This window comes from Gadus chalcogrammus, chromosome 5, assembly GCF_026213295.1.
Source record: "Gadus chalcogrammus isolate NIFS_2021 chromosome 5, NIFS_Gcha_1.0, whole genome shotgun sequence".
In the NCBI taxonomy this organism is placed as follows: domain Eukaryota; kingdom Metazoa; phylum Chordata; class Actinopteri; order Gadiformes; family Gadidae; genus Gadus; species Gadus chalcogrammus.
Window position 1 is genome coordinate 12532595 of NC_079416.1, and position 19562 is coordinate 12552156.

Here is a 19562-nt window from a genome sequence, read left to right on the forward strand (position 1 = left end):
ATAGGGTGTCGGGAGAAATATAAAGACTGTGATGCCATATGCCATAGGAGATGGAAAGCTCGTCATTATTGCATCCAGCCCGTAATATCCCATTCCACCAGAATGACATCATTCCACGAGTGTGCAGGAGCCATAATGTGTAACACCCCCCTTATTTCAACCAAAAACTGTTATTACGATGATTAGATCTGACACACACACACACACTCATTCGAGCGCACAGTGGCGCCGTGTTCACCTGAAACCCTATGCCATAACTTCACGGCCGGAGATCCGATCAAGATAAGTCTTTTGTCGCCAGAATACATATGTCGCAGTTGGCTCTGGCCGTGAGTAAGTTCACGCAGCCTTTGTTGGGGGTCGTGTGGCGGCTTTGCGCGAGGATCAGGAGGGATGTATACACTGAGATACGGATGGATGGACGGCCGAGCGAGCTACAGATGAGAGGCGGGGAGGGAGAGATAGAGAGGGTGGGAGGGAGGGGGAAAAAGAGAGGTCACTTTGAGAAGCTGGAAGCCGGCACATGCCAGACAGCATCTCTGGATTCTCTCTCTCTCTCTCTCTCTCTCTCTCTCTCCCTCTCTCCCTCTCTCTCTCCCTCTCTCTCTCTCTATAATCCTCCCTCTCTATGATCCGTTCGTCGCTCCGGCCAATGATCTGAGCCCGGTCCCCAGCCCTGAGACGGGCCGGGCCCTAATCTAGCGTCCGCGGCCCTGACGCGGGCTCCGCGGCCTGGGCTCAGACGGCGGGCCGGGCCGGGCCGGCTGCCAGGCGGAGGAGTGGCAGGGCCAGGCCTCTCCGGAGAGACAGCTAGAGGTTGTCTCTACATGGATGGGCACTTCACAGCTCGGCAGGGGCGGGAGGAAGGGGCAGCGCAGCAGATGCTCCGGGCATATGGGCAGAATTCATTAAGGCCGGCTAAATAAGCCAATCGCGGAAGACGGTTTGAAAAAATAAATAATAAGAGAGCGAGAGAGAGAGAGAGAGAGAGAGAGAGAGAGAGAGAGAGAGAGAGAGAGAGAGCGAGAGCGAGAGCGAGAACGAGAGAGAGAGAGAGAGCGAGAGAGAGAGAGAGAGAGAGAGAGAAAACGCAGAGTGTCTGTCTGGGTGAGCGGCGGCGGCGATGGGGAGACAAACAAAGATTCTCGTTAACCACACCAGAGACCGGCCCCGGGTTTCAGTATTCTCCGGCACACTCGTAACAACAAGAGCTGCGACTAGCGCGCCGCCGCTTGTGATAAGGCATTACATTCCATTAAGTTAATTCCAGGGCCTAACAAACGGAAAGGAAATCAAGATGTGTTTGTGATGGCCTCTAATCAGCCTGTTCTACAAACAAGGCGCCGTGTCCTTCAGGACCCCGGTGTGTTCCCCCAAAATGTCATGAGACCCTCTCTCCCGGCCCCGCGAAGAAACCCAATCACTGTCTGTAAATGTTACACCTGTTTCCCTAACAGCCGCGGACCCCGCATTGATATTCGCGCACATGAACTCCGGGACAACAGTGAATGCTGATATGTTTCCGCAGCGAGCGTTTATGAGCACAAGCGGACAGGAAGGGAAGATAACTAAACACGGCGCGCGTGTGTCAGGAGTGTGTCGGCGTTACGAGCGCGTCGATACTCGGGCTACAGGCTCCCCTGCTACGTGAAGTGACTTAACATAGTTTATAGGGGAATTTGTTGCACTTTAACTTTGAGGAGGCTGCCAGGCTGACACCAGAGGCCATCTTGGACCAGAGACTTCAGATCCATACCGCCTTATCCAGTCGAATGTATAATGTATGCTAATCCCCCTCGGTGTCAATAAGAAGTGTGTTCAATGCTTTTGAGATAATAGTGAAGAAGCGGGCGCTCCTGTTGAAGTGCTGCAAGATAAAGTCAATGGCACGGTCAATAACAATAAGGTTGTAGGCCTTGATGAGGAATGTTAATTTGAACACAATTAACTGGATTTCAGCTTAGCTCATTATCAACCTTGGACTTGTATGAGGGGGTTGGTCATGCCGGCGGTACACAACATTATTTTATCTGGGCCAGCTTTCCAATTGACCTTTTAAATACAGAAACTTTCTCCTATTTCTGTCTGAACTGCTTAAAAAAAACAGCACTGAAATCAAGGGCAGTGGCAGCATAATCTCATATTTTTAAGCTTTATTTATATAACAGTATAAATATAGATATGTTACAATATATAAAAATTACAGATCGGAAAAAACAACAACATAACGTGTGAAACCAAAGTCGGCACCTCTTATCCCCTCCCCCCTCCGGTCAGGGGCCCCGGGGCCTCCTGCTCCTCAGGGGAGGTCGAGGGCCCCCCATGCTCCTGCTGCACCTCCTCACTTGACCACGGGCAGCGGCGCCTGCTCCTCACTCTCTCCTTGATCCCATTCACTCAGCAGCTCCGAGGACACCTCCGTAAACAGATGATGCCAGTCCCAGCCCACGTCCTCCTGAAGAGAGAGGTGAGGGGGGAGAGAGAGAGAGAGAGAGAGAGAGAGAGAGAGAGAGAGAGAGAGAGAGAGAGACAGAGACAGAGAGAGAGAGAGAGAGAGAGAGAGGAATACAGGAATATAACGAAAGAGAGATACAGAGATGGGACATGGGGAGAGGGAGAAACGAAAGATAAGGGGAGCACGAGAGAGACAAAGACGGGGAGAAATAGAGAGACGGGGATAGAGAGAGAGTGATGGAGGGAGCGAGAGAGAGAAGCACAGGGAGAGAAAGAGAGTAAGAGAGAGCGAGAGAGAGAGACATTGAAACCGACAGTGCAAGGAGGGGTGACGGGTGAGAGCGATAGAGTGAAAAGGACGGAGAGAGAAGTGATAGAGCGAGGGGCAGAAAGGAGCGGGGCAGAAGGAGAGCAGAGGGCTTTAATGTACACATCATAAATCTTGATTGCCTGGGAGTCAGTGCGAGCCGACTCCCCCCGGTGCCCCAGGAACAGCTGGAAGGTCTTCTCCTCGGGGGGGCGGCCCGGGGGCTATATTTACTGAAGGACCCCCCCCCCCCAGCACCCACTCACCTCCCACACCTCTTGCTCCTGAGCCAGCACCTTGGTGAGCAGCTTCAGGTCTATCTCCCCGTCCTGCAGGGGGGGAGGGATAACAAAGTGCAGGTTTTCCTTTAAGCACGCCTGCAGAAACTGGAGGTCCAAAACAGGAAGGGGGGGGGGGGGGGGGGGGGGTCGTTGACCGTCGGAACCAGGATCACCTAGACGAGGGAGACCGGCGAGGCGAGAGGGGAAAAGGATGTGGAACGTGAACAAGTGGACTCACCAAGGTCTGGAAGGGAGAGTAGTGCCTGAGGTCATCGTCCAGGTCCCTGTAGGTCATCACCCGGTTCACTTGGACGCTGGAGAAAGAGAGAGGCGGAGACAGAGATGGAGACAGAGATAGGGACAGAGACAGAGATGGAGACAAAGAAAGAGAAAGGGATGAAGACAGGGCCGGAGACAGAGATGGAGACAGGGCGGGGGGGGGGGGGGAAGAGAGAGAGAGAGAGAGAGAGAGAGAGAGAGAGAGAGAGAGAGAGAGAGAGAGAGAGAGAGAGAGAGAGAGAGAGAGAGAGAGAGAGAGAGAGAGAGAGAGAGAGAGAGAGAGAGAGAGAGAGAGAGAACGATCAAGAGACTTCAAGAGAGAAAGAGAGAACAAGGGGGAGAGAGAGCGAGCGAGGACGCCGAGCAGTGCCAAGAGGTAACCGCCGCAAATTGAAACCCAGCTGCTTAACCGTGCCTTGGAAATTAAAGGAGGGTGTGCTCCCGGCGTGGTGGCGGGGCCTAGCAGCGCATGCCAGTCCTACTTACTGCGTATTACACGCTACATTGCCCCCGCAATGAGTTCAATGTGGATATTATCTCGCACGGAGGGCGCACACCGGGTCTAATAACCTCCTGCCGCTGTCATGGTCCTCCCGCAGCGGCCGGCGTGCAGGAGGGCGGCCGCACGTCTCTCAGGGGCCTGTAAATCAAACAGGGCCCCCCCGGTTCATAAAGGTTCCCGGTTCCCTACCGGTCATAAATCACGGTCCCCGGCTGTTTTCTCTGCGTGGCGGGGAACGGGGAACGGCGAGATACGTGAGGCAGTGAAATCTCTTGAACCTCGCACTGTCTCGTCAGAAGAGAGGGGCGCAGATTGGCCCCGGTACGGTGACCACGTCAGAGGAGACAGAGAGAGAGACAGAGACCGACAGACAGACACACACCCAGAGACAGAGACAGAGACAGAGACAGAGGGAGGAACGGTTGGTGACAGGTCATCGTTGGGCCTACCTCGGTGGAGCGGCCACCTGCATGGTGAGGTCCTCCTCCTGGACTTCATCCAGGTCCGGGATCACAGGGATGTCTGCAACACAGGAGCAGGTTAGGGGCGGGGGACACAAAGGCTTTTTTTATTTTTTTGGAGGGGCTTCAACGTTGTTGTCTACGCTATTTTATCAACGCTCCTATAATTAGAGGAAGCTGTTTCGTCTCAGTCAACTGGTTTGAGGAAGTTCTGCTCTGCTTCGGACACAGCTCGTCAAAGGGACAGCAGTGAGGAGTGAGGAGGGTGATGATCACGTCTGAGAGAGGGTGAAGCTCCTTTGATACTTGCAGTATAACGCCATGGTGTGTGGTGCTTTTTATACACAACATCACTGCATGCACGGATATTATCACACTCAAACACAAAGTCGGAACTAGTCTCAGTAAAAATGTGTAAAAGTTTGCGAGGGTGGACGTGGGTCGACGCTGGCATAGGGAGAACCCCTCCTTCCTAGAAGAAAACAAGACATTTTTCAATCTGAAAAAGTGTTTTGATCTGAAACCAGGGGTTCACAGTCTCCATAAGATACGATCAACAAGTCGCACCGTAGAGACCAAAAGACCTGACCTAAAATGTGTTAGTCCGTTATATTCTTGCTTCTCCACATTAAGGTCTCCGGGGGGCACTAGGGCACGAAAACGTGGTCGGGTGATTCAGAAAATAAAATAAATGTGTGTCTTACTGTGTGTGCATGTGTGTGCGTGTGCGTGTGCGTGTGTGTTTGTGTGTGTGTGTAAATCTGGACAGAAACTGGCACTGCATTCCTTGCGCTCCCACTTCCAGAATGGCCACATCCTCATAAGCTCTGCCCTGTCACAACAGCCATGAGGACATGAATATTCAGGAGGGGGGGGCGGCAGTCCCCCCCCACTGTGATGGGGGGGGGGGGTGGATGGGGGTGGGCATCGGCCAGGGGCCGCCCCCCCAGAAAGCACAGGCCTCCACCTGCTATCCGAGCATTTGGGCCCTGTCAGCATCACCATCACCATCACACCACAACCACTACCACCTCCACCATCACAACCACCACCGCCTCCTCCACCATCTCCACCACCCAGGACCCAGCGGAGGCATGCGGGGCCGACCCCTGTGTCCACTCTGCCACTTGTACCGGGGGCCCCGACGTGCGGCCCCGAGCGGGAGCGCCCCACTCCCCGCTCCCGGGCCCATCTGTGTGGGGTCGGAAGTCACAGCGCCGCCTGGCAGGGGCGGCGGGGCCCGGGGCCGCCAGCCCGCGGCTCAAACAGTGGGGTCCAGCTTTAATTGGCCAAACGCAACAGGACAGGAGGGGAGGAGGGGGAGGGGAGTGGGGGAGGAGGGAAGAGGGGAGGAAGAGAGAGAAGGAGGGGAGAAGGGGAGGAGTGGAGGAGAGGAGGAGAGGAGGAGGGGAGGAGGGGAGGAGAGGAGGAGAGGAGGAGGGGAGGAGGGGAGGAGAGGAGGAGAGGAGGGGAGGAGGAGGGGAGGAGAGGAGGAGAGGAGAGGAGGAGGGAGGAGGGGAGGAGGGGAGAAGGGGAGGAGAGGAGGAGGGGAGGAGGGGAGGAGGGGGAGAGAGGAGGGGAGGAGAGGAGGAGGGGGGGAGGGGAGGCGGAGGGGAGGAGGGGAGAAGAGGAGGAGAGGAGGAGAGGAGGAGGGGAGGAGGGGGGAGGGGGGGAGGGGGGGAGGGGGAGAGATCCGCCGTCCAAGAAGGATGGGAGAGGGAGGGAAAACTTTGGTGTTTTCCCGTTCCGACGTGGGTTGGAGTGGAGGATGAACTCGGCATGGAGGGATATCAGGGGATGAGCTCAGTGTTGGATAATTAACAGAGGCATAATGGGCTTATGTGTTTAGAAGCCCTGCACAGGTTGTCCACGTGAGCAATAACCTTGCTCTTTGGCTGAATAATTACTCGGAATAATTACCTCTATGGTTTGAATAAAAACCAGAGGTTCGTAAAAAAACCGAGGCCGTTTCCACCAATGAATAAAGTGGCAACGGAAGGCCTTTGTTCCACTCAGGGAATCCGACCGCGGTGACGTGAGACGCGACGGCATCCCTGTACATCGCTGTAGCGAGCGTCACTGATGGAGCACCACCACACCACATCAGGTCCTCCCGTAAGAACATCCACCTGGAAACCCAGCCGAGCACGGAGAGAGAGACGGGGGAGAGAGGGAGACGTTAGGGGAGAGATGAATAGATAGGAGGAGGAGGACGACAGGGAAAAGGGGGAGCATTTTTTTTGGAGAAAGTGTATAGGAGAGATAACGGAGGTAGAGGGGGAGAGAAACAGAGGGGGGACTGAGGGAGACGAGAGAGGAGGGGGGAGACAGAGATGGGGGGGCAGAGAGGGAGGGGGGTGGGGAGAGAGGTGAGAGAGAGAGAGGGGGGCAGAGAGGGAGGGGGGTGGGGAGAGAGGTGAGAGAGAGAGAGGGGGGAGACAGAGATGGGGGGGCAGAGAGGGAGGGGGGTGGGGAGAGAGGTGAGAGAGAGAGGGGGGAGACAGAGACAGGGGGACAGGGGGGGGGGGTGGAGGAGAGAGAGGGGGGAGCAGAGAGGGAGGGGGGGGGAGGGCTTCAGGGGGAGGGTTGTCAGTAATCTCTAAACACAGTGCTGTGGCCCGCGGGGAAAGTCAATAGCGCTGCTAAATGGAGGTGAGGAGACGGGCAGCCCTCATCTGATGTGGGAAAATATCTACTATTCCTTCAAAATACCTCTGGAAAATAAACCACAGTTTAGGAGAGATTCTTTCACTTGTTTTCCCTACTTTGTAGAATTTTCAAAAAAGGACAAATATGAACCTTGTGGGCGTTTTGGACCGATGGACACTGTGCTGTGGAGAGCGACTGGTTGAAAGCCTTCACCAGTCCTTTAATCAAACACCAGCCTCATCTGATCCCAACTTATTCCTTTCCCTTTTTTTGTCCCCCCCCCCCCCCCCCCCCCTTTTTCTAATTTCCCAAAATTAAAAATGCCATGCTCGTTTAGCCGCTGACAAGATTCATCTGTGTTTCTGATATCCAAATAAATGCAGGCACGGGTATTTCATATTCATGAGGGCCCCCGTGACACTTTGTCCTCTCATTTACAAAGCAGCGTGTTCAGCACAATCTGGCCCCCCCGGACCCCCAATCAAATTTAATGGTCTTAGTGCAATGACATCAAAAAGCCGCGCGTCCAGCCCCTTGCAAATAGCTTCCTGGGTTGTCTCCCCCTGTCTCCCCCCCCCCCCCCCCCCTCGGCCCGCTCTGGCCGATAATGCACCATCAACACAATTCTATCAGGGTTCAATGTTAAGCAGCGGGGGCCACACCGCCTTCTATATGCAAACTCTATTATTAAGTGGGAGAGAAAAAAAAATAAAAAAAGAGGACAACATTTTGAAATGAGCTTCAAATCCACCCTATTACCGCAGGTCAGCAGGGGCGGCAGTGCCCGCTCCAAACAAGCTGCTTTGGGTTTTTTCCTGATTCCAAAGGGCAACTTGATCAGGAAAGACACATTGGGGGGGGGGGGGGGGGGGGTGGGGCTCCTTGTCACCTGCTGGACGTCCATCAAGGTTGCTCTGTGAGGCGGCGAGCGGCACGGGCGTGTCCTTGTTACGCGTCGCCGGCGCTCCGCTTTCCCCCTTCGCCCGAGCATGTAAATATCAGAAGGGGATCATTTGCTGGAGGATGTCGACCCTCCCCGGGCCCGGTGAGCACTCGGCCCCAGTCTCACTCTACCTCTTTAAAGGGGGGGGGGGGGGGGACCCTGCTACATCAGCGGGGCTCCTGTAATCTAAGCAAGTAGGGGGGGGTGGGGGATGGGTATATCCGTCACATGATTGCCTAGTCACAGAATCCAATTGGAAGCCTTATGGGACGCCATGCTACGGATCCAGGACGAGGAGAGGGGGAAAGAAAGAGAGAGGGAGACAAGAAACAGATGAGTGTGTTTGTGATAGCGCTGCTATTTTAAGTGACAGGGGAAGCAGAGGCTGAGGGGCCAGCCCATGGTGAGATGGAAGCAGGGGATAGGGCATGCCTCCCCCCCCCCCCCAACACTCTCTCTCTCTCTCTCTCTCTCTCTCTCTCTCTCTCTCTCTCTCTCTCTCTCTCTCTCTCTCTCTCTCTCTCTCTCTCTCTCTCTCTCTCTCTCTCTCTCTCTCTCTCTCTCTCTCTCTCTCTCTCTCTCTCTCTCCCTCTCTCTCTCCCTCCTTGTAGCCGGTGGACATAAGGGATAAGGGTAGGGACACAATCAAGATCGCAGGGGCTATCTCACTAACCCTCAGCACTGTAATTTCCACTGCCCCTGCCTCCAGGTCTGTATTAAGAGGTCTCCCTCCACAGAGTAGTAATCTCCCCAGCAGCGGGGGACTGGGAGAGGGCCGCGCCTTGCCGGTGGACTGGTCCTTTCAACCAGCGCACACCACCACACAGTTTTCACAGCCAAGATTTATTTATTTTTTACTTTATATCTGTGATATTAACAGAGAGGAACAAAACGGGGAGCGTGCGGCGAAATGACTCCCGTGAGGATTTCATTTAGAATCAAAATAGGAAATGTGTGTGAGGATCGAGTGAGAGTCAGAGCTTCTCATTTAGGAAAAACTGAAAGATCTATGTTTTCGTTTTGGAATCGTTTTGGAATTCCACTCAACACCACACTGTTGTAATGCATTATTGCATCCTTATTAACCTTATATGAATTTATATTAAATACTCACAATCTATACTAATAATACTGACACATAAATTAAATTCGAGTAGCCTATAATTACTAAATATATTAAGTCCATCCCAGAATATTAACATGTTGTCGGGTAACTTCAAATGTACATTGAGACACATCTCTGAGTAATGCTGTTAAATGTCATCATAATTGAGTAAGGCATATCTTGCATATGGTACATACTGTAGGGCTTGCAATAATGTTATTCCTGTATGGTGTCTCATGTATATCATATGTATATACCGCCGGTCTTTCAACAATAACGTTCTACATTGTCTCATGTATATCATATGTATATACCGCCGGTCTTTCAACAATAACGTTCTACATTGTCTCATGTATACCATATACCGCCAGTCTTTCAACAATAACATTCTACATTGTCACATGTATACCATATGTATATACCGCCAGTCTTTCAACAATAACGTTATTCAGTGTCTCATGTATATCATATATATATATATCGCCAGTCTTTCAACAATAACGTTCTACATTGTCTCATGTATATCATATATATATATACCGCCGGTCATTCAACAATAACGTTCTACATTGTCTCATGTATATCATATATATATATATCGCCGGTCATTCAACAATAACGTTCTACATTGTCTCATGTATATCATATATATATATCGCCGGTCTTTAAACAATAACGTTCTACATTGTCGCATGTATATCATATATATATATACCGCCGGTCATTCAACAATAACGTTCTACATTGTCTCATGTATATCATATATATATATACCGCCGGTCATTCAACAATAACGTTCTACATTGTCTCATGTATATCATATATATATACCGCCGGTCATTCAACAAGGGGAACTGGGCTGCCAGTGTGCTGCTCTCTCTCTTATTTCCCCTGCCGCGGCTGGCCGGAGAACAGAACAATTATCCCCAGCAACGCTTTGTTGGAACGACCCCCTCCTCTCCCTCCCGACATTGTTTGTGGTGCGGAGAGTCGGGGCCCTTAGGGTGCCCCCCCCGGGAGAGCAGTGCTCAGGCTAAAGCGTGTGTTAATGTGGGTGTGTCAATGTGTGTGTGTCAATTTGTGTGTGTGTAGATGTGTGTGTGTGTGTGTGTGTGTGTGTAGATGTCTGTGCCGAATTGTGTGTGTAAATGTGTTTGTGTCGATGTGTGTGTAAATGTATGTGTGTAAATGTGTGTCTGTAAATGTGTGTGTAGATGTGTGTGTGTAAATGTGTGTTAGTGGCTAGTGGTCACTGTGTCAATGTCGAGGTGGAAAGAGCCCAGGGTGAAACCAGAGATTTTGCCTTCTTATTACTGCAGGGTTTTCTGTGGACTCGGGTACTTCTACGAATAAGTCATCAATTACACACACACACACACACACACAACACACAAAACACAACACACACACAGACACATCAATCAAAATGTGCTTACATCTTTCGTCGTTCGGCCAATGTTATTAACCACCCTTTTAGCGTTTTTGCAATTCTAAATAAAGACCTAATAAAACGTTAACATTTAAACAAAAGGACCAGGTGACCAGAGACGAAAGGCTTCAGAGGGCCTTTCGTAGCAGTGATGTGAGTGCCGCTGCTTGAATCTGCTTGATTCCCAGCAGACTAAAGCAGGACTGGGGGGGACCAGAAGCTTCAACCTCCTTAACCCGAGCAGACACAGGCAGCGGGCCCCTCACCTCCTTCGTCGTCCGAGCCGTGGGGGGTCTGTGGCTGCAGGCGTCGGCTATGGACACGGGAAGTTTTAAAGTGTGTGTTAATTCAAACATTACATAAATTGAATCCCCCCAAAAATAGAAAGAGCTGCCATCCCAGCTGATCATCCCTCTTCTCTGTCCTGTCACGAGACGGAGAGAAGGCTCTCCGTCGGTGAAAGGCTGAATGACACTTGCCTGTCCCTCGCTACGCTGCTATGGGACTCTGTGTGGGACAGGGTGGGATCGCCTTTGTTTGTTTCAGAATGGATCAAGAATAATGTATTAAATAAATACAAAGCTTTGCAATTACGCAATGTGATAGGACGAAGTCGGGTACATCTGAGGGACTTTTACTGAATAGGACAGCAGCAAAATGTGTGTGAAGCTTGTTTGGTGCGATACACAGACCACCATGTCCTCTAAAGCACCCCAGCCTCTACTTCCAGAGATATGTACTCCAGTGCCCCCAATGACAGCAGGGAGTGAAACGAAAAAAATGCATGAAAATGAGGAGTTGGCTCCCAACAGCAATGAAAGTGGTGACAAGTCAGTCACGCTTGTGCTGTTGTGTTTTTTTCCCCCTTGTTTTTTAATCATGTTAAGTGATTTTTCTTGGAAGGCGAGGATTAGTTGTAACCAAGGACGATTTTTAGAGTACTGCCCCCCAATTTGCACTTTACGGCGACAGGGGAAACGACGAAACGACGAACAAAGAAACACACAAATTAAGTAATTATTCCATCCCGCGCGGAAACTAAATCCAGCATTCCATCCAATCAGCGGTTCTCTGGGATGATAAAGACACATGGGAGCTACTCACTCCTCCTGGTCCTCCAACGCTGGTCTTCTGGAGGATCTGGAGTGATGACAATTAATAGACAAACATCAATAAAACCAAACCGAAACGTCTGATTAATCAGAAATAAAAAACACCTCCAGGAGAAAGAAACGCTGATGCGTAAAATAATTTGGAGAATGACAACCCCCCCACATTGTTTTAAAACTCAACAGCTTCTTTCTTTTATTGATAATACTGCTCATGGTAGGGTAGGGCACAGTAATGAGTTTATATGGTTGAATCCTCTTCATGTCTCTACCCCATCTACTAGCCACCCAACAATGCTATCTCCAGACCTCTCTCTATGTGCACTGGCCAGCTTGACTGAGGAAAACCTAGCCCCAAATAATTGCCTTTTCGCCCTTTGACAAATCGCTTCATTTTCTGTTGTTGGTTTGTCTTGTTAAATAAAACACGAGTTCCCCAAAACGAAATGTCCACATCATTTAATTTAAATCAAAGAAGAAACAAACGAGGCAGCACCCAACAGTTCATTTAAATAGCGTTACTTATTACTGAAAATGTACCAATTAAAATCATAAGAAGCTTAATAAACTGTTTATTGATGTGTATGGTTGTCAGGTCAAAACCCTAGCCCCTTTCTAATTCTTTCATTTATTTTATATATATTGCGATATATTTATTCTGCTTACTCTCCTGGTTAGCTACTGCCCCCTACTGGTATTAAAGGTAAACTATATCAAACAGTTCATATATTCTTCTTTAAGCTCAACATTTGTATGCATTCTTTAAATGAAGATAAGCTGCCAAAATGCAAGCTGATAGAGCCATTCAAGTTTACATTATAAATTAGAATCTGGGGTGAATGGTTTAAAATCAGTCGTGGCTGGTTGGAACGCAGGACAACATCCCTGCCCAAGATCAGTCGTGGCTGGTTGGAACGCAGGACAACATCCCTGCCCAAGAGCCTTCGATTGATCAAAATTCCCAGATCTAAATCGCCAAAAATTCATGGATGGATTTTACATTTTCCTTTACCAAAAAAATGTGAGAATTGACAAAACCAAAAACCAAAAACAACCCAATCCCCCTCTCTTGCCCTCGCTTTAGGCCTATAACAACGTGCTCGTAGCGTCCCACCGGGAAGGGTGGCTTGGGCCACCTGCAGCCGCCCTTGGCCCGGTGTCCTGGCTAGGGGGCGGAGGGTGACGGCACTTAAAGGAACATTAGCGCTGCCTTGATTAAGACTCATGTACGCTGAGGTGACAGACACGGCGAAAACTGTCTGGGGGAAGGAAAAAAAGAAAAGTTGGTAGGGATAAAATATATTGTGACAACCCGGCTTCAAAGGTTCATCAATAAACCGACAGATCATTTAGTGTCAATTAGGAGTGATAGATCGACAAATCCGGGGATTTCGGCGCCGGGATTAGGAGCAAGGAGGGCTGGCCTGATTGAGCACGAGGGGTGACATTGAGGAGAGGGACCTTGTCCGCTCCGGTGGGGGCCATTACTTACTTTGTTTTACAGAGGATCAATGCACGGATAGAAAAAAAACTTTGTTTAACACTTCCTGCACTTCAATCTCCTTGAGCGGAGGAATCACGTCGGGGTGACACGAACGCAGGGTGAGCGACTCCCTGACCTTCACTGGTAGAAAACCAAGACCTATTGAGCTCCCTCTCTCTCTCTCTCTCTCTCTCTCTCTCTCTCTCTGTGCTGGAAACTGCAGAATACTGCGGGTTTCATGCAGAATACCGCAGAGTATGAGGTTTTACAAGACATGGAGTAGAAGGAGTAAGTGGAAAGCAGTACAGTACAGAAATCATAAGTTGCTGTAGCTTTTTCCCCACATGCTATTTAATCATTTTCGGATTGAAAAAAAAAAGAAAACAGCAGGTTTTAGTCCACCACTCCCGATATTTGCTATGCAAATCCCGAAGAGGCTGTCCCTCTGCGTATGGCAGGAAGGCTGCGCGTTGGCCTCCTCTCCTGCGTGGAGGAGAGCGGACAGCGGCGGTACAGGAGGTGATTAAGTGGCCCGGGCCCCTGGTGATGAAGTAGCTCGCTGACTAACAGTGCCCTCCTGTGGCTGATGCATTAACCATGTCAATTACCCGCTCCCCCTCCGATGAAGACGAATGACGGGCGGCCCGCCCGGACAGGCTCCCCCTAACCTTGTTGATTCGCCGCGCCGCCACTGCCAAATATGCCCTGATAAATAAGCTCATTGGAGGGTCCATTAATAACACAGCACTGCAGCCGCCGTGGCATTCCCGCCTTTTTTTGGGTTTGTTTTGCCTGCGTTTCGCCTGACAAACCTGGGTGCAAGCGAAGGGGTAAGATGATGTAAATTATTTTAGTCTATGCTTTATTTAGAACACATGATTCAAGCGAACATCATTACATCATTGGACAACACATTTGTAGAGCGTACACAAGTTATGAATAGCTTCCTCTACACATAGTGGCCAACACAACACCCTATACAGTCCCATGAGTTTGAAGATCGGTCAGACACTACAAACATGCCCCCCCAAGCCAAGACGGGCCGAAGGCTTACCTGGGTAAATTAAAACCTGTAGGTGTGGTTTATGACCATTCCGGTCACTTCTAAAATAAACTGAATTCTTACCTCGAGAGATCGAGAGATGCTTCATGAACCACCTCCAGAACACACGCTTGTTTACCTTGTGTCTCTGAATAAACCGCGGGTTGAACATTTACCACTCTCTGAGTAATACCTAACCCGAAACAAACACAATACCACAAAAGGATCAAGTTGGTTATTCATCAAAGGGAACCAGACTCACTTGGCAGAACCGGCTCCAGAGCTGTCCTCGGCCCAGCCGCCCTGCCTGCGGACGGACTTCGGAGGGCCCGCCTGGAAGGAAGGAGCGGCATTAGGAAACAACCATGCTCATGTTCAGGTACAGCATTGTCGGTCCCAGTTTCCTTTGAAGGAGCACTGTGTAACGTGTCGAATGACGTCGGACAGGAAGAGTCGACATGCCGATACGTGAATGATGTGAAATGTATTAGTTCCATGAGGACATCCGTCCTGGATCTGGTTAGTTCCGTATGCAGAGGTAAATTATGCTATGGTCTTGTGAAGCTCCACTGGTGGATCGTGGCTTCATCCCTGCCAGGGTTAGGGGCTTAATTATGCCCCCGGCGTATATTTAGATGTATTATTTATAATACAACTTCATAAATAATCATACATACGCGCCCAGCTCTGATAGGTAATGTCAATTCTGACCTCTGGCTTAGGATCAGTCTGTTCTGGTTAGCCTGAGCTGAACGAGAGCTGAATTCAAAGTGAATCATTGAATAAACTAAGACTTGTACACAGTGCTACTTCAAAAAGGAGAACTTAAGATTTCATATTGCAAGGGTAAAGAATCACATCAAGCACACACACCCACACCAGCACACAGACTGTATAAAATGATTTGTTTTAAATGATTGATTTATAAACAAAAAGGACACAGAGAACAAAAGGTTCAAAACTTAGCCCACCCAGGTTGGCTTTCTCATAAGTCTGATGCACAACCGTGTGCAAGGATGGAAATCGAGCTTCACAGCCTCCCTCAGATAATTAAGACATTGTACTCGGTCGATAGAGTTAAACTTTTACTTCACTATTATAAAAAGGGTTCACAACCCATTGTTGCATACTTACAATACTGAACATAAGTTACACAAACACTGCTGGCTGGTGAGTGCAGCTCCACAGTCGGGGCTATATGGAGACCATTGTGTTGTTTATTGTGGTTTTCAATGCTACTCAATCTCAGCGCACGCACACATGGGGAGAAAGAGTGTGGGAACTGTCACACAAACAACGGTCAGGGGGGGCTGCAGAGTTTGACCTAAAATAGCTCTGCAGCAAGAACAACAACCGAAAGAGCCCGCCTCTCCTCATTCTTTGATTCCGACATAGCGCTGAAAATAGTCCATTGAGTTTGCATGGCGGTCCGGGGGCTGGCTGGGCTCGCAGAACGCCACTTGAATGAATGAATTCCACAGAGCATGCTCGGGGCGGGCGCTGGACAAATGCATTAGCAGCGAGCACAACATTTCTCATTTCCAAATTGGGTCTGCGGAGGACAAAGTGGCCAGAAAGAATTTCTTTCGTTCAACATGAAATAGGAAATAATCTCTCATGGCTAGCCCCTTCACTAAACTCATTTATAAATCTGAATGTCAGGAGGAAGTGAGTGGGACACGCCGAGGGGAGGCCTACTCTAGTGGATTGCTTGCATGTTGCTGCTGAACCGAACAGCCAAGACGGGATAAATCCACAAATTCAAGCAATTAGTAATTAAATCTTGAAAAAAGCAATAGGGGTGATTAAAAGAAGAAACCTGTAGAGTGCTATGCAAAGGGTACTTAACAAACCTATATAATAGCATAGTCAAGATTTACATCGATGCCTAATTGATGACTCACTTTGAAGTGAACCTATTAGGCTATAATGTTTAATTAAAGCAGTTTCATTCATTTGAATTGCTGACCAAGACTATGAATAAATCAATACAATATCACCAGGCAACTGAAGAGAAACAGTTCTTCGAACCTAAAGAAACATTTACGTAGTACAGCTTTTAGTAGCAGAATAAATGATCACATTGATCAATTAGTCTGAATGTTGTGGCATGCAGAGTATCCAGTCAACAAGGATGATGTGGCCAATACACTCCATGCCCAAATATGATGCTAAATAACCCTGGTTAAATGGAATCGGAGGCTCGAGCAATTAGCTCAGCCTTCCTCTTCCCTAATTTTGGATCCTCCGACAATCTCTCTGGGGACAGACATTTGCGGTTGTCGAACCCTACGAAATAAGTGAAAATAATTGAGCCTGTCGTTCCTTCTGTCTTGAAAGGATGTCAAGAATGTGGCCAATCAGTTGGGTATTTTAGAGGGCCCGCACTGATGAACGAAGTCTACAAATAAACTTCCCCAAGTCCCACGACATTCTCGAAAAATGTATTGCATGTATTGCAGCGGGTCAGAGAGGGCGCGGGAATACTGTTCTTACATTAGGGAAGTTGGCCTAATTTGGGAACGTTAGCACACAGCCCAAGTATTGCTGGAATTCATTCTTCTTGCTTTCGGGAATGTTGGCTGGCTCGCAGTATGCCAGCGTGGGGCAGGGAGGGAACGTCGTGAGGTAGTTTAATGCCTTCACTCATGTGAGAGAATTTCATGATGACTTACCAATTATGGAAGCAAAAAAAAAAGGCGGTTTTGTTTGCCAATTTGGTCTGCATTAAAAAATTGTGTTTGGGGGAACTGTCAGCGCCCCCATCTGACGTGGAGTTTCTCTGAGCGCCAATCACCGGAAGGGCTCTATATTGTCGCAGGAAGCCACGATGGTGTTTGATGTAACCATGTTTAAACTTTAGTACGGTCCAAAGCATCAGGTGTGTAACTATGGTTCACAGTTACATACACAGCACATACAATAAGCTAAAAAGGGCGAGACATTGTACACAGGTATCATAATACTTAACCAATGAATTGTTGGCAGGACATCTTGTAATAGAACAGAAATGACTTAAGGGCACCTGGACGGAAGACATTTCTGTGTACTTTATTAAGCCGTCACATGGCTACCATGATTTGGCGGCAGGAACGATGCTGCTCTGCTATACCAGCCGACACAGAGGCATGGCAGGGAGTTTATGAATAGTTTTTTACAACACAAGAGCTTCTGCCCATATCTAGATTAGGATAGCGGGGCACTATTTTAGGACTATACATGGGCTGAGACTTCATCAGAGTTCAATAGGTTGACAAGCCAAGCCTAAGTATGCAGTAAGAATTGGTCTCCTGGTATTACATTTGGACACATACACAATACACAATAGGACGACTTTGAAGAGGCTTAGTGTGATGATCATGAAGAGGATTTCTTCTGAAGAAGGTAGCAAACACCATGACTACTGCTTTGTAACTTTATACCATCAATAGCCAGGTAGAGACTTACGGAGTAGATTAAGCCATATAGAAAATTCACCTTGAAATTTGAGAAGCATTTAAAAGAAGTCTGAATATCAGCGGACCGAAAAATAAAAACAAGGAAGGAGTGGAATGCTCTGACATGTTGTCGATGGTATAAAGCCATTTACTGAAGCTCTAGAAAGACAATTCAAGCTACAATTCACCGTTTCAGTCACGCTACCTACATCCTCCTCGTCCTTGAAACCATGCATGGAAGAAAAGCAAAATCAGACATGATTACTTTTAACTCTGAAGTGAAATCTTGACCACAAGTCACATGACACTAATCCACCAATGAAGGTGTGACCGCCTACCTCTCCAGCAGAGGTGGAGGAGGACTTTCGGAGGGGACGGGACTCATCGACGGGGGTTTGCTCTGCGGCTTGCCGGGCCCTGCGGCCTGTCTTCGCAACCTGAAGGAATTCACCAAGATGGGAGAAACAACACAAACAGTGGCTTGGTTATAACTTAGCAACTAGGTACAACTCAACTCAAAGAAAACACATATTATTCTAGTCCAGTCCCAAGAAGCAATCACAAGCAAACATAACTTTTGCTATTTAGATTTATTGAACAGCAAAGGGAATATTCCAAACGTAAAAGAAAATGTTTCATTGATTCATTTCTGTAAGCAATAACTCAATTTAAAATAAATCCTTTATTTAGTAATGTGTAGAAGGGATCAAAGAAGCCATTTATTACCATAAAGAAGGCAATATACTTTGAACATTTATATACTGCCCTAGTGGGGGCTAACTTGGGGATGGATGCGGCTCATTTTCAGAATATAAAATATAACGCCATTGCATTCATATACATTTGTTACTACTACATGTAGCAGAATGCAATAACCTGAGAGACGCCCGTTAGATAATGATTTTTAGACGCGTTGTTTTGTTAGTGCCCCCTGCCCAGCTGACCCCATCCGCAGCTAGAGGAAAAACGCAAAGCAGTGACGTCCCTCTTCTGCTTCTTGATTTAACGTGAGGCCATCACGTCTCTACACACAAACACTACCCACAAAAACGACACACATGCACTACACACAAGCACATGGGTTGCAGAACAACAGTGAGATGAGATATCTGGACCACAGTGCCTGGTCTCAGCTTATTATATAGATTATAGAATAACGGTATCGAAGGTGGTCAACAGACAATAAGCACAGTCGGTGTTCATTTAAATAAGAACGGTGATAAAGTATCTCCCTCCAAGAATGCAAACAGAAGAAAAGTATCTTTGGTGTTTCTGTCATTCGCATTCTTGCACTTAGCCTAACCTTCATAGCAACCTAGGCTATGGTTAGCAGCTAGCATAACACAGCCAACATGTCGTGGGTATCATTTAAACGCCTAAAGCGAACTAGAAGCAAAAAGAACCAACAGTGCGGCGAACTATGACAAGAGTATGTAGAACTCACACTTTTCACAACTCCATTGTCTCCTAGCTGAAAGCTGTCTTCCATGTTGTCCTGCGAGCTAGCGAACTAGCGTCTTCCTGGAGGAACAAGCGTCACATAGCAACGGTATCCATAGTTACGCCAATCAGGAGGAGAGGCACGTTCGGCGATTCATGAGCAGACAAGAATAGATGGTTTATTTCCATCATTAATTAAACAACTCCAAAATTGCGCAAACTATTTTGTAAACATTGTTTTAAAAGCATTTAAGAACCACAGTGCTGATATGATCGGTACAGGTTTGCTCTGTTTTTTGCCTCCACAAGGTGCTGCTGTAGAGCATCTTTTAACCTGAAGTCTGGTATGAGACGGATGATAAGGAGGCAGAGCAACAGGAAGATTCCTAGATACATATCCTGCTTGTGACAGCGTAGTCCTGTCATTTCATTCTATGTTCTGACAATACCACGATGATGCAATTTTATTTCTGACATGTGTATTCGGATTAAATGCCTCATTCGTTGAGTATTCATTCTAAACACATTTTATTTTATTCCGTGAAATATCAACTTCTCTAAAAAATGTAATTACAATTTGAAGGAAATAATTTAATTATAATAAGAGCAAAGGTCCTATTGCCATGACATTAGGCTTTTTT

General features: G+C 48.3%; 1 protein-coding gene across 1 annotated transcript; it reads right to left on the bottom strand.

Annotated features, from left to right (window-relative positions):
• Positions 1-2128: 2128 nt before the first annotated feature.
• LOC130382970 (intraflagellar transport protein 43 homolog A-like) lies at positions 2129-19210 on the bottom strand. Its single transcript, XM_056590940.1, has 9 exons — positions 18926-19210; positions 17820-17918; positions 14307-14377; positions 11515-11550; positions 10677-10723; positions 4273-4345; positions 3281-3356; positions 3028-3090; positions 2129-2455 (listed from the first exon to the last, which is right to left on the bottom strand). The coding sequence occupies exons 1-9, from the start codon at positions 18968-18970 to the stop codon at positions 2342-2344; spliced, it is 624 nt and encodes a 207-aa protein (XP_056446915.1). The 5' UTR covers positions 18971-19210; the 3' UTR covers positions 2129-2341.
• Between the last annotated feature and the right edge of the window lie 352 nt (positions 19211-19562).